The 25,582-nt window shown below is 46.8% G+C and overlaps 1 protein-coding gene and 1 pseudogene across 1 annotated transcript in view; both read left to right on the top strand.

Moving 5' to 3' along the window:
- The window catches only part of ANKRD33B (ankyrin repeat domain 33B), an 81,612-nt gene that overhangs the window by 36,590 nt on the left and 19,440 nt on the right, over positions 1-25,582 (top strand). Inside the window, exon 2 of the mRNA XM_055308493.1 lies at positions 11,162-11,291. Coding sequence (XP_055164468.1) covers positions 11,162-11,291 — 130 coding nt within the window. The remainder of the gene's footprint in view (positions 1-11,161; positions 11,292-25,582) is intronic.
- Positions 23,724-23,823, top strand: LOC129499016 (U6 spliceosomal RNA; annotated as a pseudogene).

The following is a 25,582-nucleotide window of genomic DNA, read 5'->3' as shown; positions in this document are numbered from 1 at the left end:
TGTTCATTTTTATTTATTTAAAACAACTTATTAGGCATCTCTTTAAATGATGCAGGAATACATGAATTAAAATATAAAGATAACCTATAACTCCATTGCCAGAATTATTCTGTTTGTATACTTAAAAATGTGTATGCCTTGAAAAGACTTTGAAACAAATCTAAAGCTTTTAATAAAACCTCTAAGTCCCCTCACTTACAATATGTGTCTTCAAGATGGCTAGTTAGGTTTCTTACATCTCCTTTCAGGAGAAATGAAAGATCACTTATGAACATAGACATTCCCGGAGCTATGCACACGTTTGAGGAGTTCACCCCAAAAGAGGTTGTATCACATGCCCCGTTCTGACCTGTGGTTATGGTTGTTTTGCTAATATGTCGCCTGAAGAGCTTCCCGTCTCAGCACCTGCATTCCAACCCCGTTCCTGTGGGGGTGACAGAGCGTCCCACGGCCTGGGTTTAATTAGCCCATCATCTCTTGATGTGGATTTGGGTTGTTCTCAGGCTTTTGCAATTACAGTTCTTTATGCAGATCTCTTGATGTACCGTTAATGTCCTTGAAGGACATCGTGACCTTCCTCGTGGGTAGGACTCTTGAGCCTGCTTTCCATTTCTTTGCATTGGCTTGTTGCTTTCACGGCTGTGTTATTCAGATCCAGATCGGGTGGCACCAGCCTAGGGTGATATTGACCACACTAAAGGCAACTGTGTTCTTTGAGGTTCCCGGGGACCCCACGGAATTTCCTCGTTTGAATGTGTTAGTAAGATAAAAAGCTCAAAGCTCGTCACCATGTGTCGGGTCCTTGGTGGAGACAGTACACGCAGCCTGGGTGAGCTGGGAGGTACAGAAACACGTCAGGGGCATTTCATTCATTCACCAGATGCCTGTCGAGTGTCTTGTAGATGTCAGGCACTGGGGAAACAGAGTCAGAAAGATGGGGTGCTTCTCCATTGGGTCCTACCTTCCAGCAAGAGGTGCTCCTAGGCTGAGGAGAGCACCAGCAGATGGGTGCAGAGGGCCCAACCCAAGAGGAGCAGGAGGGTCAGACGCGTGCCTGGCACTGGGCGATGTGGCGGGGGTGGTCGGGGGAGGATGGTGCTCCAGGTAGAGGCCACGCCAGGGGCAGAGGCTTGGTGGCACGGAGCCGCGTCAGGACTGGTGGTGGAGGTTGGCACTGGCCAGAACCCAACCATGGAGACGCCATGTGGCCATGTTAGAGGTCAGGAGCCACAGGGGGCAACACGCTCCGGTGCTCGGATACCCTTTCTGGGTGGCCTGGAGCAGTGGTTACCCGGCTGGAGGACTGCCTGGTGTGGGTGTTTTTGGAACATGTGTCATGCCATAGTTATCAAGTTTTTGTTTTGCAAGCTAAGAAAGAAAAATATAATCATAAACTCTTGTCTCCATCCTATTGTAAGTGAAAATACATTTTATGCCCAATCAAGGAGCAAGGACCTAATCTTAAAATAAAGGGTGTTTCTCCCCAAGGAAAAGAATAAATAGTAAAACGACTGACACGTATAAGCATACAGTTGCACATGTTATTTATATATGTGTGTGTCTGTAGGTTGTGTTTGGATATGGTGTGTGTGCTGTGATGAGGAACAGCCCCCAAGTCGCTGGGACTTAAAATAAAAAGATTCACTTCTTGCTCATTCATGCTCTTGTGGGTTGTCTGGAGGTGCGAGGGGGGCTCTACTCTCCAAGCGCTCACCCAGACCCAGTCTGAGTAGAGACATTCCATCTCTTGGGTTTAAAGGATAGTCAACGCAGAAAAAAAAGGAATGTGGCACACCATGTACTGTCTCCTAAAACTTCCTGTCTGGAAGTGACAAATGCCATCTCACTTACACTTTATTACCTAAAGCAGATCAGTCACTCTGAACTTTTAGAACTGTGGGTAAATGCAGGTCTACCAAGCAGTTCTGGCAAGAGAACTAGGCCGTGTAGGCGCAGCTCTAGTGACTCCCACAACTGGATGGCCCTTGATTTTTTTTAGAGTGGGTAGGTAGGGAGAGGGAGAGAGAGACTCTTAAGCAGGCTGCATGCCCAGTGCAGAGCCCAACTCAGGGCTCGATCCCACAACCCTGTGATCATGACCTGGGCCAAAACCAAGAGTCAGATGCTTGACTGAATGAGCCACCCAGGCACCCCCTCCCCATTTGCTTTTTTTAAAAAAAGTTCTGTTGTGTACCTTACCAGGCCCATCATGGACCGTCAACCCACATGTGTGCGGGTGTGTGTCCTATGTAAGCGGAAGATAGGAGAAGGGGATGATGGGAATGTGTATGAGGATTTTTTGGGGGAATGCTAAAGGTTACTTGGGACAGCAAAACACCCTAGATGGTGAGATTTCAACCACCTGTTTTTCTGCTAGACTCTCAGTGAATTCATCTTCTTATTTATAACTTCACATTATTGAATCAACAACTCTCAATGGCAATTTCCTTTGCCCCTTTCCAGGAGATGCCGCAAAAGCTCACATGTGGAGGTTTCAGCATTTCAGCATGACTCAGAGCACCCTCTCAGCACTCACTGCCTCATTAACATCTCATTAAATTTTTTAATGTCAATCATGTGTTATAATCATATTTGGGTTATGTTGGATTAAATAACATACATCGTTAAAATGAATTTCACCTGATTCTTTCAGCTTTTCCTAATGTGGCCACCAGAACACTTAAAATTAAGTATGTGGCTTAAATTTGTGGCTCCTGTTGTATAGTGCTGACTTTGAATACGTAAAGAACTCAAACTGATCAATAAGGAAAAGAAGCCAGCAGGAAATGGGCAAAGAATATGAATCAGTCATTCACTGGAGAGGAAAAATGAGTGGCCAATAAACATGGAAGATCTTCAATCTGTTGATTGGGAATGCAGGCTGAGAATAATAACAAGGACTTCCCATCCAATTGGTGAAAGAAAAGAAGCAGGATTACTCAACAGTAATGAATATTGGTTGGAATGAAGAAGGTTGTGGCTTGTGTATACCAGTGGTGGCCTTGTAAGAAATTGCAAACACTTGGGAAAGCATTTTGACAGATCCTACCCCCGCCTGGTCCACTTCTAGGCAGTTCTCACCTGGGGGTGGTGGTGGGGGACCGTTGACCATGTCTGGAGACATTTTTGGTTGTCATTAATGTGGGATAATGGATGCTCCCGGTGTTTAGTGAGTAGTGGCCCAGGATGCGGTTAAACATCCTACAATACATGGGATCACCTCTCACGGTAGAGAGCCATAGGGCCCTGAATGCAAATGGTGCTGTGGTCGAGAAGCCCTGATTTTTAGATGTTGATTCCCAGGTGGCTCTAACTCAGGTGCATCAGGAGATACAGACCAAGGTTTTAACTCAGTGCTCCATATTTATACTTATGGGACTTTGGCACCAGTTTAAATTTGATGTCTCTCAGTTTGGGGGTATAGATGACTAATGAGGGACGCATGTGCTTGCCTGATATTTGGGCTTATCTGACATCTAGCACTGAGTAAATCAGGTTGTGGGCTTATATGTACACGGAAATACTATTTTTCGTAAATATTTAAAATATAAACTAACACTGTATGTTTAATGGATTGTTTATGGATCCATGCATGGATAATAAAAATTCAAAAGCCAAGTCAGGGTACCTGTCGGTGCACAGCTGGTTGCCCCTGGGGAGGAGGGATACAGAAGGGATCAGCTCTTTCTGGAACATCGACTTCTTACAGAAGTGTGAAGCTATTATGACAGGACGTTAGCCTTTGCTAATGTAGTCAGTGTGACGAGGGTGTTTGTTATATTGCTTGCTTTCTGTTTTACTCTTCTCAGTATTTGGAATTGGTTTACAGTTAACACTCCTGCGTCCGTCCTGGGGAGAGCTGCTGGAGTAGGGGCCGCCTGAGCGGAAGCACATTATCAGGGGCTATGCTGGTTTCTGTCTGGTTCGCTGGAGTCCCCACCAGCATTGACGTGTGCTTGGCACAAGCAGGCCCTCAGGAAGTCTGTGTTGCACGAGCTGGCCATGGAATGTTCCATGGGACTCCTTCCTGTGAGCTGGCTTGTGAGAGGTCCTGGGGCCATGCCCTCCAGTGGGAGGTGCCCTTGGGACCTGCCTGCTGGCCAGGTGGTCACCCCAACCCCTCTGCTCCCGACCTGCGCCTCCCTTTATCCCCCAGACTTCTGATAACACATTACAGGAAGTAATTTGGATCAAGATGCTAAAAAAAAAAAAAAAAATCACACCTAGGCAGTCTCATAAGTGTGTGTCTTTAGAGCAAAACAGATACCCTATCATAGAAATGGCACGAATTCCTAGGGAGACACTTCTGAGAGGAAGTTTGCTGCCCGGGCTTTGCGGTGGAGTTCATTCAACTCTCCTCAGACAGTTGGGAAGGGTTTGGCTCGAGCGACAGCCGTTTCTTAGTTTAAAGAAGAATTGAGAGGAGCAGTCGAGCTTCTCTACCAGGTGGTTCGTGTTAAGGGCTTCCTACCTTGCAGGTGCACCGACCTCTCCTACGCCGTCCACGTAGGGCCCCTGCAAAGCATTCCTGTCTGTGGAGCTGGGCTTGTAGCTTCATTACTCACCTTTTTCCTTAAGGGAAGATGTTTGTTTTTGTTTTAATTTTTATTTTTTAATTTATACTCAATTTGCCAACATATAGCATAACACCCAGTGCTCATCCCATCAAGCACCCTTCTTAGTGCCTGTAGGGGAAGACTTTTATAGAATACCCCTTCCTTTGGAATCTCATTGGGAGAATAGCTTCATTAGTTGGTAAGGAGGTGTTTTCAGAAGACCGTCAGAGTGGAAAATCTGAGTCAGTCTAGTGCTTGCACCTGGCTGGGAGTCCTTGCACCATTGTGTGATGCTGAGCCAGGAACCCGCCCCTCGCAGGGACCTCACCCTTCTCATGCCATTGTCTTTGCTGCAGCCAATGGTCTGGTTTATTTTTATCCTGGATTTCCACCTCCACCCTGCACTGGAATATTCTTTTCTCAGGCCCCTGATTTTAATTCACATCATCTTAAAAGTTAAGAAAGGAAATCTTTGCTGTGATTTTAGTTCTAGAAGGCCAGCCTAGAATGTGTTTTCTAAAACGTCTGACAGACATCCAGACTTGCAAACAACCCTTCTCCCAAGTTTATGGGTTTTCCTGACCATTCCCCCACTGCTCCCTTGACCTAACCAGCCATCCCAACTGTGAGCATGTCTCAGGGGACCAGAAACATTTCTCAGAGTAAAATGTCTCCTCATAGAAGCTGCAAATGTTTTATGAGGTGAAGAACACAGAAGCAACATTTCACAAAGTGATAGTTTGGTGAGAATTATTTAAAGCCTGCAAGCTCAGGCAATGTTTGTGTGATCGTAGTTGCTGGATTTTTTTGCCTTCAAATGGGCAGGAGCAATGTCTGTAGGCGTCAGGGCCAAGCTGGGGGTGGTGGAAGGCTGATGGTGAACATCACCTGCTGTCCAGAGGGTCCTGGCCACACCTTTGCCATCAAAATGTGATAGTGCAAAGGTCAAATCCATTGACCATCTGGAAAGAAACTGTTTACTAAAAATCCTAGTATTCTTTTATTTGTTCAATAAATATATAACAGCTCAGCACTGTTCTTGGAGCTGGGGACTTGGCAATGATCAAAATAGATCAGATTCTCATCCTGGGATTTACCTTCTCTCCATGGTGCTTATTAATCATAAATAAGATTAATGAATCTATGCCAGACACACTTGGCCCAACAAATCACACCCATGCTAGCAGTAACTCATGGCACCTTTTAGAAATACCATACATTTTATTTTATTTTTAAAAAGATTTTTATTTATTTGTTTGAGAGAGATCTAGAGAAAGAGCACAAACGGGCAGAGGGAGAGGGAGACGCAGACTCCCTGCTGAGCAGGGAGCCCAACACTGGCTCGATCCCAGGATCCTGAATTGTGACCTGAGCTGAAGGCAGAAGCTTAACCCACTGAGCCACCCAGGCACGCCCAAAGTACCATATATTTTATAGGACTGAGATTCTTAAGTTCTTTCACAAAGCTGCATAAAGTCAGTGGTATTATTGTGGAGAACAGAGAAAGATATTGCCTAGAAATGGATTTTGGAGTAACTCAAGCTTCTTCTCCTGGTACCAAACTTTAAAAAATTGTACTAAAAACTATGGTATTTTTTTTTTCTTATTTTAGAACATGGGTAATCTCCATTTTCTTCTGGATAATCAGGATAATTACTGTATTTTTGTACCACATGGCCGCGGGGTCTGTATGTCCTTCTTGGTGTCTGGGTCTCTTTGCTTGGCTATTTGTCAGCTCCTGTTGTCTCCCGCCAGCTGCCCCTCCTCCCCCCTCACAGTTGGGTTCTCTTCTCCACTGTTTACAGTGGTTGTTAGAAAACTGTGTTTCCTAATGAGAACATCATGAATGTAGACATCATTACCTGTACTTGTTTTTTCATTGTGCCTTAAAAATCATGTAAGTTTCTCACAAATACAACTTTGTTTTAAAGAACATGAACTGTATGGAAACACACAGAATAAAAAGCAGTTCCTTCAAAGTGTTCCTTTCTTCCCTGCCTTGTCTTAATCAGGAGTCCCCAGAAAAACAGACCAGTCGAGTCTGTGTGTGCCTCTGTGGACATCTATATTATCTATGTCCATATATCTCCGTATATTTTTACTGGATGCACACACATGTAGACACATGTCTGTATGTAACCATATAGCAGCTATATATACACACAGATATACACACAGATTTTTGCTGTTGAGGAATTGGTTCACACAATTGCGGAGGCTTGGCGAATCCAAGATCAGCAGGGTGGGCTGGCAGGCTGGAGACCCAGAGAAGAGCTGTGGTTCAAGTCCAAGGCCTTCCCTTGGCACAATTCCTGCCTGCACAGGGGAGGCCTGTCTTTGTTCTCTTCAGGCTTTCAGCTGATTGAAGGAGGCCCACCCACGTCATGGAGAGCAATCTGCTTTGCTCAGTATACTGATTCAAATCTTAGTCTTATAAAACAAAACAAAACAAAAAACACCTTCACAGAAACATCTAGAGTAATGTTTGACCAAACATCTGGGTACAACATAAAATTATGACACATAAAATTAACCATCACGTTTACCCTACTTTCTTTCCTTTTGCAGAGGGCATTGATACTTTGGTATAATTCATCTAGATGTTTCCTGTGCATTTTCTTGTGTGTGCGTGTGTGTGCGCACGCTAATGACCTTTCTTTCTCCTGCCTCCATCTTTCATCTGTCAATATATAATAAATGATGTTACTAAAATCCTGGTGTTAGATCCTCCTTTCTCTTTGCAAGGAATGGGGTTTTGGTTTGTGTGTGTGTGTGTATATATATATATATATTTTTTTTTTTTTTGATGTGCAGACTTGCAGTTCTTAAACAGAAATATCTCAACTCATTTTTTTTTTTTGTTGTGTTGTGCCAATGTTTCTATGGTGTGTAGACTTAGAAATTAAGCTCATGTTTTGAGGGACTTGAATTTCTAGCTGATGTCCAAATAGATAGTTTATTTTTTTTTAAAGATTTTCTTTATTTATTTGACACGGAGGAGAGAAAAAGAGAGAGGAAATACAATCAGGGGAGCTACTGAAGGAGAGGGAGAAGCAGGCTCCTTACTGACATAGGGCTCGATTCCAGGACCCCAGGCTCATGACCTGAGCTGAAGGCAGACACTTAATCAACGGAACCACCCAAGTGCTCCTTATTTTTTCTTAAGAATATTATTTTATTCTCATGGACATTTTGCTTGAAATTAAGAAAAAAAAACAGCCTATGTGTGGCCTCAGCGACCATCTGCAAGTGAGCTTCTGTCAGTTTAGCGAGTGGTTAATATTTATTTGCCTTCGTGACAAGTCTTTTGTTGCGGTTTGTCTTGGGATACCATGGTCTGAGGGTGCCAAAGATTGTACCTCCTACCGTCCTGTCGGGGGCACCAAGATGCTCCAGCTACCATAGAGTTAACACTAGTTAAACACTAGTTTTACACATGGAAATGTTAGACTTTTGGAGGGAGCCCCTTAGAGGGTAGGGAACAAAGGTAATTTTTCTTTTTCTGAAGGTAATTGTTTTTAATAGTAACGTAAATCAGTCTGTGTTGGGAGATGACAGGTATCAATTCTGCATCCGATATCATTTTATCCTGAGCCCTCAAAATTTAGGTTTCTATTTTTTCCCCCTGGTAATCATCATTTCTGATCTGAGGTTGTGCTAAGATTTCTTTCTTTCTTTCTTTCTTTCTTTCTTTCTTTCTTTCTTTCTTTCTTTCTTTCTTTCTCTCAAGATTTCTAAGACTACTGTCAGCAGTGGTGTGCTGCACACTTGGGAAGTCTTACCTTGGTGGCCAGTAGGGGCTGTGGTTCCAGAACATGGGCCCTCTCAGTGGTTGTGGTAGCAAGGAATGGAGGTGAGCATGATCCCAAAAGAGCAGAATCAAGAGCCAGGTGCTCAGGAGCTCACAAGAGCATCGCTTTATTGAAATTCTCCTTTATTAAATTTGTCCTTTTAACCCAGAGCCCTTAAGTAAAGATTGGATGTCCAGATTGGCAAAAGTGGGTACCCTTTGGGATATTTTTGAAGGGCCAGTTTTCAATATGTGTTCAAAGCTTTCAGAATATCTCTTTCCTTTAATGCAGAAATACTGCTTCTAAGAATGTCTCCTGAGATCCTAAGGAAAGAGATTCATGAAGCCATGATTCTAGGGATTTTCACTGCCAGTTTTACTCAGAATACAGAAAAATGGGAATCAATCTCCGCGTCCAAAGTGGGGATTCATCAGATAACTATGATTCTGTCGTAGTAGAATATAATGTTCCACATTTGCTGGAAATGTTGACACAAAAGTGTTTCCATTGATGTGAAAAGATGTTGCTGATCTATTCCTCATCAAAACATATAGCAAACAATCCTATTTTGGTATAGAAAAGACGTCCGTGTGTGTGTGCACATGTGTGTACGTCTTGTGTTTGTGAGATTGTGTGTGTCTAGATAAGTTTTTTCCTTCTCCGTTATTGGATTTTTTTTCCTGTAATAAAGATGAGCTTCTTGTGTAATGATGTAAAAAGGAAGAAGCTGCATTGTGTTCAGCATGCCTTGCTTATAAGTCAGGAAATTGTCAGATACTTGAGAACTACCTCCATCCAAAGAATTCAAAAAATGAGATTTTGGTGCTTACCAAGTGGAGTCACCAATTTTCTGGACCACTCGTGCAGCAGTGAGCAGACACGCTGGGTGGGAGAAGGCGGGTGGTGGGGGCAGTGAACCCTCGGGATCGGATCGGAGACATTGAAAGCCGTAGCCGCTTAATAAGTAGAGTCGGCCTGGGCTCACTCCTGCTCTCCTGTCTTTTATTTTATTAACAATTTTATTTATTTATTTATTTGACAGAGAGGGCATGAGCGGAGGGAAGAGGGAGAAGCAGGTTCCCTGCTGAGCAGGGAGCCTGATGGGGGGCTCTATCAGACCAGGACCATGATCTGAGCCCAAGACAGACACTGCATGACTGAGCCGCCCCGGCGCCCCTGTTGCAAAGTATTTAGCGCGGCTGCTATAGCAAAATGAAAGTGGTGGCCGATCAAATAGCAGAAATTCGTTTCTCACCATTCTGGAGCCTAGAAATCTGGGGTCCTGGTGAGGGCTTGCTTCCTGGCTCATGGATGACTGCCATCGTCCCCTGGCCAGCCTCTGCAGGAGTCCCCTGTGATGTTTTTTTTTCTGACACTAGTGGTTTTCCCTTACCAATTCTCCACTTCTCTGGCCACCACCAGGGTCTCTAGTGATTCAATTAATTCTGACCCTCACTATCCAGAGTTAGCAGAGACCCCAGAGGTGTAGGGCCAGTCCCACCAGACCTCCTCTATTTCAGACTCCAGGTCCCAATTCAGGGGTTACCTTCTGACCAACTGGCTACAAATTTGGGGGTTCCCACCCCCCCCTTCAAGTTTGATAATTCGCTAGAATAACAGAACTCAGGAAAGCGCTTTACTTACTATCATTGGTTTATTATAGAGGATAAAAGCCAGGAACAGCCAAATGGAAGAGATGCTCAGGGCAAGGTATGAGACAGGGGTTTGGCGCTTGTGTTGCCTTTTCCCAGGGGGCACCACCCTCCTAAGCACTTCAGTGTGTTCACCAACCCAGAAGCCCCTCAGGCCCCACTGTTTTGGGGTTTTTATGAAGTTTTCAGTAAGTAGGCATGATTTGCTCTAGGTTATTCAGTCATTGGCCATTGGTGATTGAACTCAATCTCCAGGCCCGTTCCCCTCCCTGGAGGTGGGGTTGGGAGTGTGCAGAGAAGCAAGATCTAACCTACTTCCATGGTAGTCGGTCTTTCCAGAGACTGGCCTCCATCCTGAAGGTACCAGCATTGTCCCCCACCCAAGTGAAGCATCTCACTGGCATGTAAGAATTGGTGATTTCTGAGGGTTTTCAGAGCTGAGTGCCAGGAACCTGGGACAAAGACCAGATATACATATTTTTTATTATACCACCACTCCCAACGGGTCTCCCCACTTCCAGGCCTGTGTCCTGGAGTCTATTTCCATCCAGCTGCTAGACTTGAAGATACTTGACAAGTGACTGCTCAAAATGCCACCTGTCTCAGGATTTGTGCTGTGACCTCTGGGGTTCTGATGCCCCCTTGACCTCCTCCTTCTGGCTCACAGGGCTCCGGCCCACGGGCTTCCCAGCTGGATGCTCCCCCCATGGCCCTTGGCCCTTCCTCGCCTCCTTGCCATCTTTGTCCAGTGTCCCCTTCCCAGGTAGCCCACCCGAGCACCCTATATGACACTGAGCCACGCCGCCCCTGCACTCACAGCCTCCCTTACCCTAGCCCCCTTACCAATCCATGGTCAGGACTCATCTGGCAGGTCTGCAGTTTGCCGTTTTTCCTCCTGTTAGAAGGCAAAGCGTACGGGGCAGGGACCTTGCTTCCTGAGGTTTCCCAGGCATCCTTCCTCTCTCATGGTCAGCATGGAACAGTTGAGAGGACACATGGCTGGCTGGTTCTAAACTGCCAGCCAGAACCGGGACTCGGGGTTCTCTGTGTTCACCTGGCTGCTGGCCCAGGCTCCCTCCCCTGGGAGACCATGTGTGCACAGGGGGTGCAGCAGTGATACTCGGGCTCAGCCCCCTCTGACCGCTTCCCTCTTCACTTCTAGACTGGCCTCATTGTCGCCTGCTACCACGGCTTTGTGGACACTGTTGTGGTCTTAGCCGAGTGCCCTCACGTTGACGTCAACTGGCAGGACAAGGAGGGGAACACAGCTCTAATCACAGCCGCTCAGGCAGGTAAGACCCACGTTTCCTTCCCTCCTTGGCTGGGGAGCAGCTGCCAAGAGGTGAGGGGTGGCGGAGGGGGGCGTGCTGCACGTGAACTCAGCTCGGGAGATAAACCTTAGGACGGGAATGGTCCAGAAATCTGTCCTACTACATTAAGAGGTACAAGGAGAGGCTGATCCATCCTTGGACACATTTTTGTTGTGCCTTTGGGACGATGCAGAGTTTGTTTGCACAGAGCTCACCGTGGGGCACCTCTTGCCCTGCTGCGTCCAAAGTCTTGGAATGTGAAGTTGCACCAGAAACCCAGCCTTGTCATCCCTTCACCTAGAGGCAGTGGTGGAGATGGGGAACGGAGAGATGCTGGTGAACTCACTACTCTCGCTCACTAGTGATAGTGTATCAGGCATATTTACACTTGACCTATAGGTGTAAGGAAAAGCCAGGTGCTGCTTGCTGAGGGTGTATCCGTGTAACACGACGGGACCATTAGGGAGAGAGCCTGGCAGGTGTACATCCCAGTACGTGTGCTTCAGCCCAGGACGGTCATTGCAAGAAGTGGCACTTCTGCTCCCCCTGCTGAGTGCATTGCGGCTGTCCTCTTCTAGGATTGTTTTCGGACATTTTTGGAGACAAACACAAAGCTGTGCTTGTGCCTTCAGGACCACACTCTGTTTGTACTCGTGGTACTTAGTGGGTTTGTTACTTGACCACTTTGAAAATTCTTGGCTGCCAAGATGAATTTGTTGGATCATTCAGGCTCTGAGCTGTGAAGAAGCTGCTTCTGGCTGAGTTGGGAAGAAAAGGCGTTTGCTTATTAGTGGAATGCAGGACACCTCACGATATCATTGGGAGCTGTTGGGTATCCACTCAAGGCTGCAAAGCTGGAGAAAATGCCCCAAACCATCTGCTGCCGCCACCAAAGAGAGACCTTCTTGTCCCGTTTTGCATCACGGGCTCCTAGGTCAAAGCCGGCACAGGTGACTGATCCAGGGAACCCAGGGAGCCCAGCCTAGCCAGCATCTTCCCGTGATGAAATGGGCAGTAGTCCATACACACTGCTTTTCGGTCAATATGGGTAAATGGAGAACTCCCTCAATTTTGCCAGTGCGTTGGCCTCAGCAGCTTTTAGAGTGCAGACCTTTGCCAACAGAGGCACTCCAGGCTTTGAAAGCTGAGGTTCATAGTGTCCTGAAGTGCAAGAGTGTAAGAGTATATCGCATGGCATTCAGCGATCATGGGCTCCCCATTCATCGCCTCCCACCGGCCTGGGAACTGGGGATGCCCAAGTGATGGGCGCTTCTACCTTGAACTAATTCTCCAGCTCAGTAGGCATCTGATGGAGCTCTGATGGAGGGTGTGCTGGGGATCACAACTAGCTGTGTGGTTTAGGACAGGGCTCATGGAAGAGGGGGTTGTGGCAGAGGTGGACTTGACCTGAGTGCCAAAGAAGTCAGAGGGAGGCTGTTGCAGCCGAGGCACCCAGGTGCCAAGAGGGAGCTCAGCACGCCTCTGGTGATGTGGCAGTAAGATTGCATTCGGCTAGGAGAGGTGAGAGGTGGCCCCACAGGGAGCAGGGACCAGCTCATTAAGGGTCTAGATGCAATGCGAGGGAATGCATTCAGTGCCACGAGGCTGGCTGTGGGATGATGGAGCCTGGATAGTCTCCAAGGGCCCAGAGGCAGAGAAGGAGCAAGAACCAGCTGGCAGAAAGTGGTGTGCTGTGGATGGTGGAGGAGAGGCGGCATCCGGGAGGGCTTCTAGCGTCTGGACAGGGGATGATGAATTGCAAAGGGGTTTATGTAAAGTAATAGATGGAGAAGCATTGGCTCTGTTTGGTGCTCAGGCTGTTTGAGATGTGAGACATCTACATAAGGGGCCTCAGCAGCAAGCGGAGGGCATGGAGGTCCAAACTCCAGTGCCCGTCGGGGTACAGACCAGAGGGTTCAGGGGTAGCTGGGGGGGGGCATGGCACAGACTACACCTGAGCGCTAGGAGAATGTGCAGTAAGACGAGATTTCCTTTCTTACTGATTTGTAAGAGTCTTCGTGTGTTAAGGGTAATGGCTGTGGTGTAACACCCAGGGGGTACCTTCTGAATTCTTACCTATCTGAAAATAATAGGAATAACGACTTGTCCTTTGCCTTTTTTTCCATTGAGTGTTGCAGGGGAATAGTCTGATTCCAGCCTGCTTTTGTATCTTTGTTGATATACCCTGATCTTGCTGAGACTTGTAAATATCTCCCTGCTTGTCCTTGACATTGAAAACAGCCCCCTGCCCCAGCTATATATAGATCTCAGCTCCTTCTCTCTGCATTTGTTTTGACTTATATTAGGTATATTTTCAGGAAATTGCTGTTAATCTCTTTGAAACACTATCTGCCCTATTTTGTTCTTTTTTGCTGAGATTTGCTCTTAGGCATAGAATAACTTGGTCCTCATGCCACGACTTTCTGTCTCATCTCCACCACCCCCCATTGTGTTACTCTAAGATTTGGGCAAATCCTGTATATTATTTCATTATTTTGTTTCTGTTCTATTTGTTGTATTACATTTACTTTATTCTTTTTGAGCATCCCTCAAGTCTCAGTCTGTTTCAGCTTCTATAACAAAAATCCCACATCCAGGGGGATTAAACAACAGAAGCTTGTTTCTTACTGTTCTGGAAGCTGGGAGCCCAAGATTGGGGTGATAGGGGATTTGGGTCCTGGTGAGAGCTCTCCTCTTGGCATGCACGGGGCGCCTCTTCTGTGTCCTCATGTGGTAGAGAGAGAGAGAGAGAGAGAGAGAGAGAGAGAGAGAGAGAGAGATCTGTCTCTGGTATCTCCTCTTCTAAGGACACCTGTTCTCTTGCAGCAGGGCTCCAACCTTGTGGCCATAGTTAATCTTAATCCCTTCCACAAAGGCCCTATTTCCAAACTCAGTCGCTTTGGGGGTTGGGAGCCCAACAGAGGAATCTGGTGATACAACCATTCATTCCATCACACTCATCCTTTACGCAGGGGCTGTGCTTTTCCTGGATTGATGTATTATAAGTCACAGATGACACAGGTCCTCTCAGGGGCAGAGAGAGGCCCAGCAAAGGGAGAAGCTCACGTCCCTTCCAGGCTCAGGACCTGGGGCCAGCAGTGCAGATGGAGAAATTTGGAGCTAAGGGCAGCCCAGCGAGGGACACCTGGGAGGCTCAGAGGTTGAGCATCTGCCTTTGGCTCAGGGTGTGATCCTGGGGTCCTGGGATCGAGTCCTGCATCAGGCTACTGTGGGGAGCCTGCTTCTCCCTCTGCCTGTGTCCCTGCCTCTCTCTGTATCTCTCATGAATAAGAAAAATCTAAGGGCAACCCAGTGGCTTCTCCCATCCCTGCTTCATCCCTGTCATCTCACGTCCGAGTTGTGTGGGAGGGGAGCAGCACAGCCTGTGTCCGTAGAGGGTGGCCCCCACATTGGCCTGGTGGCTCTGCTGCCTCCTGTGCTGGGGTGCAGGAAATGGCATTGGCGGTTCAGTATGGTCCACAGCCCACCTTTCCTTCTGCTCCTGCCCTGCGCATTGGGGCCGCGGCTGAACTTCCCCAAGGTCTTGATGTCCGGCCTGACCTCCCCTACAGCTTGCACCCGCGTCCACCGCCAGTAGGCCTCCTGTGGTTTCTGGCAGTGCCACTGCCTTCTCTCTGCTCTGTGGTCACCTGTGCGAAGCAGAGAAGGGGACAAGACACCTGTGTTCATGCCCCCACAACTGTGACCTCAAGGGAGGCGATGGTCCCTGGGGGAGCCTCTCCTCCCGCAAGAGTGAGATTATAGCTTGGTTAGATCGTGAGGATTGCCAAAGCTGGCATGTATTTAATTTTCTGGGCCCCACATGTAAGGGTGTGACGGGGAGGTGTTGGGGCTGTGACCAGACTGGGTTGCACAGGACGATAGCTGCTCTGGGTGCTTTCTCTACTTGGCACCGCTGATGGTCTACTAAGTTGATGATACGATAAAATACACAGTGTTCGGGAGAAAACCACATAAGCAGCTCAGGTTAAACACAGAAAGCCAGTGAAGTTCAGGGTGAAAATCTCCTAGTTTCTCACTAGTTCTGTCACCTGGAGGTAACCGTTGTTAATTTGATGGGTACATGGGTTCTCTTCCATCTTCATAAAGAACTATATTTCCCTTTCTTGCTTTTCTTTTTTTTTTTTTTTTTTAAAGATTTTATTTGCGGGGGATCCCTGGGTGGCGCAGCGGTTTAGTGCCTGCCTTTGGCCCAGGGCGTGATCCTGGAGACCCGGGATCGAATCCCACGTCGGGCTCCCGGTGCATGGAGCCTGCTTCTTCCTCTGCCTATGTCTCTGCCTCTCTCTCTCTCTCTCACTGTGTGCCTATCATAAATAAATAAATAATTAAAAAAAAAAGATTTTATTTGCTTATTCATGAGAGACCCAGAGAGAGGCAGAGGGAGAAGCAGGCTCCCTAAAGGGAGCCTGATGTGGGGCTCAATCCCAGGACCCTGGGGTCACCCTGAGCCAAAGGCAGATGCTCAACTGCTGAGCCACCCAGATGTCCCTCCTTTCTCATTAAGTTTTCTCTTCCTACTGGTGTCTAGATCATTACCTTGTTTACTGGTTTGCTCAAGCTATGTATGCTGCTGGCTGGGTCCCGGGCCCACCCTCTTCTCTGCCTGGCACCCACTCCCTGCACCTGGGCTCTGATCCCTGGGACACCCACCCTAGGCCTGCTTTAGAACTGAATTGTCTGGGGATATGGGTGAGGAGGGGTGAGGTGGTGTTTTTTTTTTTTTTCTTGTTTTTTTTTTTTTTTTTTTTCACCTTAAAAAAATCTGGTTAAAGAGCATTTCCTTGTTTGTCTTAATTGCCTCACTGGGAGGAAGAGATTTTTCCCTAATTTGTTTCTAAAGGTTGTGACAGGCCATCCCGGGCTGCCCCACTCCCTGTGAGCACCATACTTTAGAGCGCAGCCTGCTTCTCAGCCTGGAGCCTCCCCCCATGGGGGGGGGGTGCCTAATCTGTGTTTTGATGCAGATTTGGTTAGAACAGGGATTGCCCAGCTCTACCCCCTGAGTTTTAGATTGAAACTGATTGGGGAGGGGCCTGAGAATGTGCCTCTCAAGGGGTTCCCGCAGAGTTGCTGGTCTGGGGATCCCAGGCTGAGAACTGGGTGTTGGCTCCCATACCAAGGGGTGGCCGGGGTGGCCCTTGGTGGGCATTCAAGGCTGGGGAGGCCACACAGCCCGGACAGACATCAGAGGGACACAGAGCCATCATTAAAGCTGGAATAAAGGCAAGCAGTCGAGGTGTTCCTGAAACAGTAGGGAGAGGCATGAACTCTAAAATAAAGTCACCTCCTCTTCCCCTTCCCCACCCATACTCTCTAAATGAATAAATGAATGAATGAAATCTTAAAGAAAAAAGAAAGAAGCATTTATTCTTGGCTTTAAGGAGGCCCTCCCCAAATCCGGTTCATGAGCCAAGCCATGCACGGGCAGTCTGAGGCACACCACCCCCCACCCAACCCCCCGACCTTCCTACCCACCCCACCCCACCCGCAGCCTCAGTGCCAGTCTGTCCTCTGCAGTGAGCAGCATGCATAATGCCAGGCTGGCCCTCCCTGCGTTTCCTTCAGGATTATAAAAATAAGCTCAAGGAATAACAAGTTTCAAGGATGCACCAGAGGTTACTTGTACCCAACCAACCTTATCACCAGTTTAAAAAGACACCTGCTATTCTTTCACTTTGCCACACTCCTGCCCTTCTGCTAAAGGAGGAACAAGTGGAGAAGTAAACACACAACTCCACCCCTGAGACTTACTCATTTCCTTGGTTATCTTTCTTTATATTTTGCTTTTGTTGGGGGAGGTAGGATAGAAGTTGGAACTGCTGGCTAAACGAGACCTAGGGATTATTTGAGGGATTTCTTTTCATACATTCTCTCCATTGTAAAGGACTTATACAGATTCGGTTGAATTTTTATCACACATTAAGTATCTGAAGAGGTTAGACTTTTTAGAGAACACGCGACAGATCCAAGCATTTGTACCCTAATTCATACTCATAAATGCTGAGTGAATGCCGTAGAAAAGAAAGCCAGGACTTTCAGTGCAGGTGTGATATCAAATAATATAAACCTGTGGTTGCTTGAAAGTTTCCCTTAACCACACAGATCCTGCTGGGGCTGATGTTGACTAGACCAAGTCATTTGGGGTCATTCTGTCACCCTTGCCAGCAACTTGTTTTGGCACAGGGCGTGTGACATAACCCTGGCAGTGAATTATAAATGAAACTCTGTTGGAGGCTTCTGGAAATGTCTTCCTGCCCTAGAGAACAGGACACACAGACAGATTCACTCCTCCCTCCCGAGGCCTCCATGTGCTATAGTATAGTCTTGGCATCACGAGGAAAAGGTGACCAGCACTTCTGAGAAGCTGGCCCCCCATCCTGGTGTCATGGGGCGATTCAATGAAGCAACCCCCTAACTGTGGCCTTCAGACATGTCATGTTGCAAAAGAAGAGTTTCTTCTCCGAAGCCCTGTTTCACTGGGTATCCAGTCAATGCACCCAGAACATAACAGATCCTGGCCTCCAATGAGAATCAGGGAAACAATTGCAAACTGTAATCCAAGGACTGGCAAGCACTAAGAACTGATCTTTTCCAGGGTTGGCAGGAATACCCTTGGGAACTTGGTGGAAGGCGTAAATACGTGTGTTTTTTTTTCCCTAAAGGCCCCTTGGCAGCAGCTATGTAAACATGCATGTCCTGATGAAGCAATTGAGTTCTAAGAATCTATCTGCACATTGCTTCCTCTTCCTTCTCTGCCCAAGGCTGGCCTCGACCCAGCACCGGCCTGTTCTCAGCCCTCAGGTGTCTGGTGTGGCTCAGTTGGAGCCGGGGCAGAAGGAGACACGGGGGTGCTCTCCCCTGCGCCCCAGCCCACCTCCCACCCCACAGGCTGCTAGCTGAGGGTGGCAGGTGTGCTGAGGGGCAGCCCCCTGCCTGGGATCCCGCCCCTAACTCTGCCGGCCTCCTCCAGGGACAGAGCCCCTACAATTCATCCCTCCAGCCCTCTGAGAACACCTGCTGCTCAAAACACCCTGCTCAGAAATGCACCCCCCGCCACTCACTGCAGCGCTGCCTGCACCGGCTAGTTCGGAAACCCCTGGAAGGCAGGAGCTGTGTGCCTTGGCTCCCCGTGGTAGCCCTTGGACATGAAGTAATTGCTGAACAAATATTTGCTTTAAAAGAGGATTCTGTACCGAGTGGATGAGTCACAGCTTACTGAATCGCCTCACAGTTACAGGACACAGAGGATGCGGCCAGCGACACACAATCACACTCCAGAATGTGCTGTAGGAAGAACAAGGTAAATCTCATGTCCACGGGTCTATGTGAAAAGATCTCCTACTAAGTGAAAAAAATTCGAGTGAAAAGCTCTACAGAATTATCCATGCACATGTACATAAAAAGCACAGGCACACACGTGTGTGCTTGAAGGGAGAGAGGTCTGGAAGTGTGGGTGGCTGCACAGCGGGAGATTTGAGAGACAGAGGACGTGGGAGAGTAGACTGCGACTTAAAAAAAAAGGAATACTTCTGTGGTTGGTTTTTGTTTTTTGTGTTTTGTTTTACTGTAAGCACATATTACTAGACCTCTTTTGGAATTAAGAAACCATCATATAAATAAAACTGGTTTTGGAATCGGATTAAAATGGGACACGACCATCTCTAGCTTAAAAACCCAAACAGCGTCTTTCCTGAAACAGTAGGGAGAGGCATGAACTCTAAAATAAAGTCACCTCTTCTTCCCCTTCCCCACCCATACTCTCTAAATGAATGAATGAATGAATGAATGAAATCTTAAAGAAAAAAAGAGAGAAGCTCTTTCTCGCTGCAGTTCCAACTTCTATCCTACTTCCCCCAACAAAAGCAAAATATAAAGAAAGATAACCAAGGAAATGAGTAAGTCTCAGGGGTGGAGTTGTGTGCTTACTTCTCCACTTGTTCCTCTTTAGCAGAAGGGCAGGAGTGTGGCAAAGTGAAAGAATAGCAGGTGTCTTTTTAAACTGGTGATAAGGTTGGTTGGGTACAAGTAACCTCTGGTGCATCCTTGAAACTTGTTATTCCTTGAGCTTATTTTTATAATCCTGAAGGAAATGCAGGGAGGGCCAGCCTGGCATTATGCATGCTGCTCACTGCAGAGGACAGACTGGCACTGAGGCTGCGGGTGGGTGGGTGGGTAGGAAGGTCGGGGGGTTGGGTGGGGGGTGGTGTGCCTCAGACTGCCTGTGCATGGCTTGGCTCATGAACCAGATTTGGGGAGGGCCTCCTTAAAGCCAAGAATAAATGCTTCTTTCTTTTTTCTTTAAGATTTCATTCATTCATTTATTCATTTAGAGAGTATGGGTGGGGAAGGGGAAGAAGAAGAGAGAGAACATCTCAAGTAGACTCCTGTGCTAGTGAGGATCTGGACATGGGTGTCCAGCCCACCACCCTGAGATCGTGACCTGAGCTGAAACCAGGAGTTGGATACTTAACCAACTGAGCCACCCAGTTTCCCCCTAAATGCCTCTTTATTTTATTATTTGTTATTACCTCACGTGATCATGATTTTAGCCTGACTTCATTCTGATTTTTATTTTTATTTTTTGAAGTGTTTTCCTTTTTCTTGATTTCTAGTGTTTCAATTAAGAAATTCGAGCTTGGCGAGTCTCTGGGCTTTCCTAGAGTTGCCTTACCTATTCCTGTAATCTCCAGTTTTCTAAGCCCTTCTCACTGGCTGCTGCAGTGTCCCTCCCCCAACAGCTTACCCTGCTGTTCATTCAGACACCTGCCTCTCTCGAAGACCAAGGGGAAGCCTGTCTGTAGGGCCCTCCCACCCTCCCCTATATCTGTCTCCCCCCTCCCAGTCACACACTCCACCCTTGGGGAGCACCTATGGACTCCAGCGCTGTAGTCTGATGTGACATTTCCAAAGTCAACGGTTCCCTCTACTGGCCTAGTTTGGAAAAGTACATTTCAAGTACCTGGAATTGAACCAGTCAAATCTTTAGGCCCCTCAAATTCTGTAACATTTTCTCAGTTTTAGAAGAACATGGGTGTTTTGTCTGTTTCCTTCCCTTGAATAAAAGAGTAAGTGAGATTCTTAACGTAAGATTGGTATCCAATAAAATGTCGAGTGAATTAACAATTAATACTTATGATGTCCATGTAATTTTTAGGTAATGTGGGTTATAGCTTGATAATTGACAACCTTCTGGATAAGTGTATTTTTTCCAAGTCAGAAGTAGTGATCCCTGAATCTTATCATTTACCGAATATGCATTGAGTTTGCAGTCGGTTGGAAGTTTTGGATGTATGAGTAAGGTCCTGAGGGTTGTAGTGGTGGTAATCTACAGCCACATGGGAATGTGAACATGGGATATTATGGTTCAGTTGCCTAATCCAGGCCTGGGGGACCAAGGAAGAGCCTCCGTTGGAATAGATGACTCATCAAGTAGCAGGGTAACAAAAGAAAAACAAGTTTATAGACATGTATACCTCATGTATACATGGGAAACACCCAGGGAAAAGTGAGTAACTCAAAGAGTGACTTAGAACTCCAGCTTATATGGGATCTCCTGTCCTGGAGAAATGACAGGACAGAGGAAAGTAGTTTTTGGCTTCCAGAGATGCCACTCGGTGGGAAGGTTGACTAATAGTAGGTAAAGACTGGAAGGTTTGTTATGTAGATTTCTCTAGTGCCATCTCCAGGCTGAGAGGATCTGCAGGTGCCTTGGTGATTAACTTTTGTCCGTCTTGGTATAGAGGGAAGGAGAGACTCCTTTGGAAATTTCTGCCCTGCTTCTAGGCAAATGGAAGAGGGCAGGGAGCTTTTCTTGTGTCCACCCTCAGTTCAAAATAATCTATGTCAAAGTAGCATAATTTGGGGTGGCATCTTCTACCTTTCAGGGAGTAGGGCTAGATTAAAATGAGCTAGTTTATTAAAAGAGTTGGGACTGGAATCCCTGGGTGGCGCAGAGGTTTGGCGCCTGCCTTTGGCCTAGGGCGCGTTCCTGGAGACCCAGGATCAAATCCCACGTCGGGCTCCCGGTGCATGGAACCTGCTTCTCCCTCTGTCTGTGTCTCTGCCTCTTTCTCTCTCTCTGTTTGACTATCATAAATAAAGAAAAAAAATATTAAAAAAAAAAGAGTTGGGACTTGATCTAAGAAGTAGAAACCATTATGTGCTTTAAGTAGTAGTGTTGGTCAGAAGAGTTTCTTCTTGGAGTTACCATGTTGGTAGTGTGGAGAGTTGTTGGGAGGGCAGAAATGGAACCAGGGAGGATGGTTAGGAAAGGGGCTGTAGCCCAGTGAGGATGTGGTGGACCGGATCAGGATGTAGATATGGGGATGGAGCAACAAGTGTAGACTTGCAAGGCATTTAAAAGATGGAGATTGGGCAGCCTGGCTGGCTCAGCAGTTTAGCGCCTGCCTTCAGCCCAGGGTGTGATCCTGGAGACCCAGGATCGAGTCCCACATTGGGCTCCCTGCATGAAGCCTGCTTCTCCCTCTGCCTGTATCTCTGCCTCTCTCTCTCTCTGTCTCTCATGAATAAATAAAATCTTAAAAAAAAGATGGAGATGAAAAATAAAAAGATAAAAGATGGAGGTTGGCAGAGTTGCATGATAGTTTGGATGGGGCAAATGTGAGGGAGGGCTGAAGACAAAGCCTAGATCTCTGGCTTGGGAACCTATTCTATTAGTGATGTTTATCACTGAATATGGAACTTTGGAGAGAGGAGCAGGTTTAGAAGAAATACGTTTTGGGTTTGATTTGTTTGTGGGACACTCAAGATGAAATATCCATTCAAAAGATATTAAAATAGGAAAGTCAGGAAGAGAGACAGAGATAAGAGTTCTAGGGTGATTACTGCATCTGGGAGAATGGATAGGTCACCAAGGAAGAGTGTATGGATAAGAGGAGGGCTTCGTCATGCATCTGCAGCACAGCAGCATTTCAGGAAGGAGAGAACAGAGAAGCTCATTAAGGAAATTGAGACAGAGTGGCCAGAGAGATAGGAGGAAGATCAGAAGAGTGAACAGTCTGGATATCCTTGAAAAGAGTGTTTCAAAAAGGATGGAATAGACAAGGGGTAAACACTGGGGTCAAATTAGAGGAAAATTGACTCATTGGGTTCCCCTACAATATGGTCACTGGGGACTGATGGAAGTCACTTTCAGGAGGATTGGGGGAGTGTAAGTAGCAAGAGCAAGAGTGGATGACTCTGGAAGTTGAACTGAGAAGTTGGATGACTAAGGGTCAGGGCTAGAGTTGGGAGACAGGTCCATAGGATCATTATCAGTCATTACGATGGACTGGATGTTTATGTTCCTTCCAAACTTGTGTTAAATCCTGACCCCCAAGATGATGGTATTAGGAGATGGGCTTTTGGGAGGGGATGAGGTCATGATGGTGGAGGCTTTAGGAATAGAATTAGTGCTCTTAGAAAAGAGACTCCAGAAAGTTCCCTCCCTGCTTCTGCCATATAGGGACCCAACCAGAAGACAGCAGTCTATGATAATCAGGAAGCAGATCTGACCAGACCCTGGGTCTGCTGGCATCTTGATGTTGGACTCCCCAGCCTCCAGAACTATGAGAAATAAATATGTTATTTAAGCTCCCCAGTCTATGGTAGTTTGTTAGAGCAGCCTAATTATACATAATTATTTTTTTAAGATGGGATACCCTTGTGCATGCATATCCAGTTAGATATTGTTGTATAACAAGCAGCCCCAAACTCCAGTTTAAGATACGTTTATTGTTCACACATCATTGAATGGCTGGGGATCGGATAATCTAGACTGCCTTTGCTCACAAATTTGTGAATGAGCTGGACCCTGTTCTGGGGGCTGCTTGTGGACTTCAGCTGGGCCAGCTCTGCTCCACATGTTTCTTATCCTCTTCCTGGGACAATCAGGCAAGCCTGGGCATGTTTTTCTCATGAAGATGGCTAGACTCCCTTCATGAGAAGCATGATGGGAATCTAGCCAAGTAAGTGCATTCCAAGCTTCTGCTTGCATCATGCCTTTAAATGTCCCATTGGCCAACGTGATGGAAGGGCAAGGTGAAAAACTTGGGCCATTGCTGCAATCTGATGAGAGTGGATTTGCAAGGAGGGAGAAGTTGAAGAGAAGAGGTCATCGGTAGTACAGATACTCCATGGAAGTGGGTGAAGAGTGTTTTTAAAGCACTGCAAGGGGAGGAGAGATTGCTATTTATAAGTAGAAGAGTCACCCTTCCTTTATCCTAAGGAGGGAAGGAAAGACTGCTTAAGGATGTGGGGAAATTTGTGGGGAAACGAGGGAATGTTAAGGGGGTTCCCTTTTTTGTAGTTTCTGTTAGGTAGAAGATGTGTCATCTCCTGACAATGGTGTTAGCTGGGGGAGGTAGGTGACTTAAGAGTGGAAAAGTTTGTGCTTGCTTAGGCAGCCATATGCTAAATCAGAACAATACAGAGATTAGCATGGCCTCATTGCAAGGATGCCACACGGATTCATGAAGTCCTATATTAAAAAAAAAAAAAGCAGTGAGCAAATTAAAAATTTTCCATCTGGGGTTTGGGAGAGAGTCAGAGTGTAGGTGGGCTATGGGTGGAGGATCCAGGCAAGCTTGCCTGTCTATGGGCACCGCAGGCATCATGGATTCCCACCCTCAGATGGTCACTCAGCAAACAAGACATTGGCCAACCATATAGAGAGCTGAAAAGTTGTTGGTGGGGTGATACCAGAAGTCATCTTGGGCTTTTTAGTTTCTGTTGTTGGGTCATCAAGTCCTGTCCATTTACTTCTTTAGGAGCGCACAATGTCAGCCACCCCTTCCACTGCCTGCCTGCCCTCACGGGGTTCACTGTGTGCCCACCACCAGGGGAAGTCCTGGGTATAGTGGGGACAGGATCACAGCCAGCTGCCCACCCAGAATTATTGTTCCTACATTGTATTTTTGTCAAGTGGCCCTATGCTAGGTTTTCCTTTATTTTTTTATTTTTTATTATTTTTAAAAAGGTTTTATTTATTTGAGAGAGAGTGTGTGAGTGAGAGAGCACAAGCAAGGTGAGCAGCAGGAGAGGGAGAAGCAGGATACAGGGCTCAATCCCAGGACCTCAGGATCATGACCTGAGCCAGAGACAGACGTTTAATCAACTGAGCCACCCAGGTGCCCCATAGATCCCCTTTTAAAAAAATAAACATTTTTGATTTTAGAATAGTTAGACTCACAGAAGAGCTGCAAAGAAGGTACAGAGAGTCTCATCTACTTGTACCCAGCATCTCCTGTTGTTGGGATCCTACATTAGTGGGATATATTTGACACAATGAATGAACCAGTATTGATGCTTTATTATCATAAACTCGTCCATTCTTTACTCAGATTTTCTCAGTGTTTCTCTAATCCCTTCTTCTGTTCCAGGATCCTATTTGGGGGCCCACATTACATCCAGCTGTAAAAGCAGGTTCCTCTTGGCTGCAATGGTTTCTCCCACTTTCCTTGTTTTTATGGTCTCGACAGTGTGAGGAGTACTGGTCAGGGAGTTAGTGGAATGTGTCTCAGTTTGGGTGTGCTTCATGTGTGCTCATGATTAGACTAGAGTTGTAAGTCGGGGGAGGTGGGGAAGACCAAGGAAGAAACACCATTCTCATCACATCTTATCAAGGGCACCATTAAAAGAACAAATGCAGTGACACTTATTTTTTTAAAGATTTTTTTTTATTTGTTCATGAGAGACAGAGAGAGGCAGAGACATAGGCAGAGGGAGAAGCAGGCTCCATGGGGGGAGGCTGATGTGGGACTTGATCCCAGGACCCTGGGATTGTACCCTGAGCTGAAGGCAGACACTCACCTGCTGAGCCACCCAGGCTCCCCCCCCCCCCAAATGCAGTGACACTTATAAAGATAGTAAAGTAGACTTCATTCAGGACCACTGTAATAGGCGCTGGGACCACCACAATGAGATTTTGGGTTGGGGGAGAGCTGTTGGCTCAACTCTGAATATGGCACAGGCTAGTGGGAGTTTATAGCCAAGGAGCAGGGTGGGGGTCAGCGGGTGGGAAATTACTCAGGGGTAACGGAAGTTGTGGCTAAACTGAACTAATGGGGTTTGTGCTGAAGGCAGGTCAAGGTGACCCGTCATCTCCCTGGGGAGGTGTAGAGAATGAGGACCACGATCAGATATGGAGGGTGGGGTGCTGGTCAAACTGAGCAGAGTTCTTGCTGAAACTTGATTTTCCAAGGAAGTACCCAGATGGGCCTAGGAGAAGGTTCAGGAGCCTGACTAAAGTT

Source organism: Nyctereutes procyonoides, unplaced genomic scaffold (genome assembly GCF_905146905.1).
Source record: "Nyctereutes procyonoides isolate TBG_1078 unplaced genomic scaffold, NYPRO_anot_genome, whole genome shotgun sequence".
In the NCBI taxonomy this organism is placed as follows: Eukaryota; Metazoa; Chordata; class Mammalia; order Carnivora; family Canidae; genus Nyctereutes; species Nyctereutes procyonoides.
Note: the sequence above shows the minus strand (reverse complement) of the source record. Positions and strands in the feature narration are given on the sequence as shown.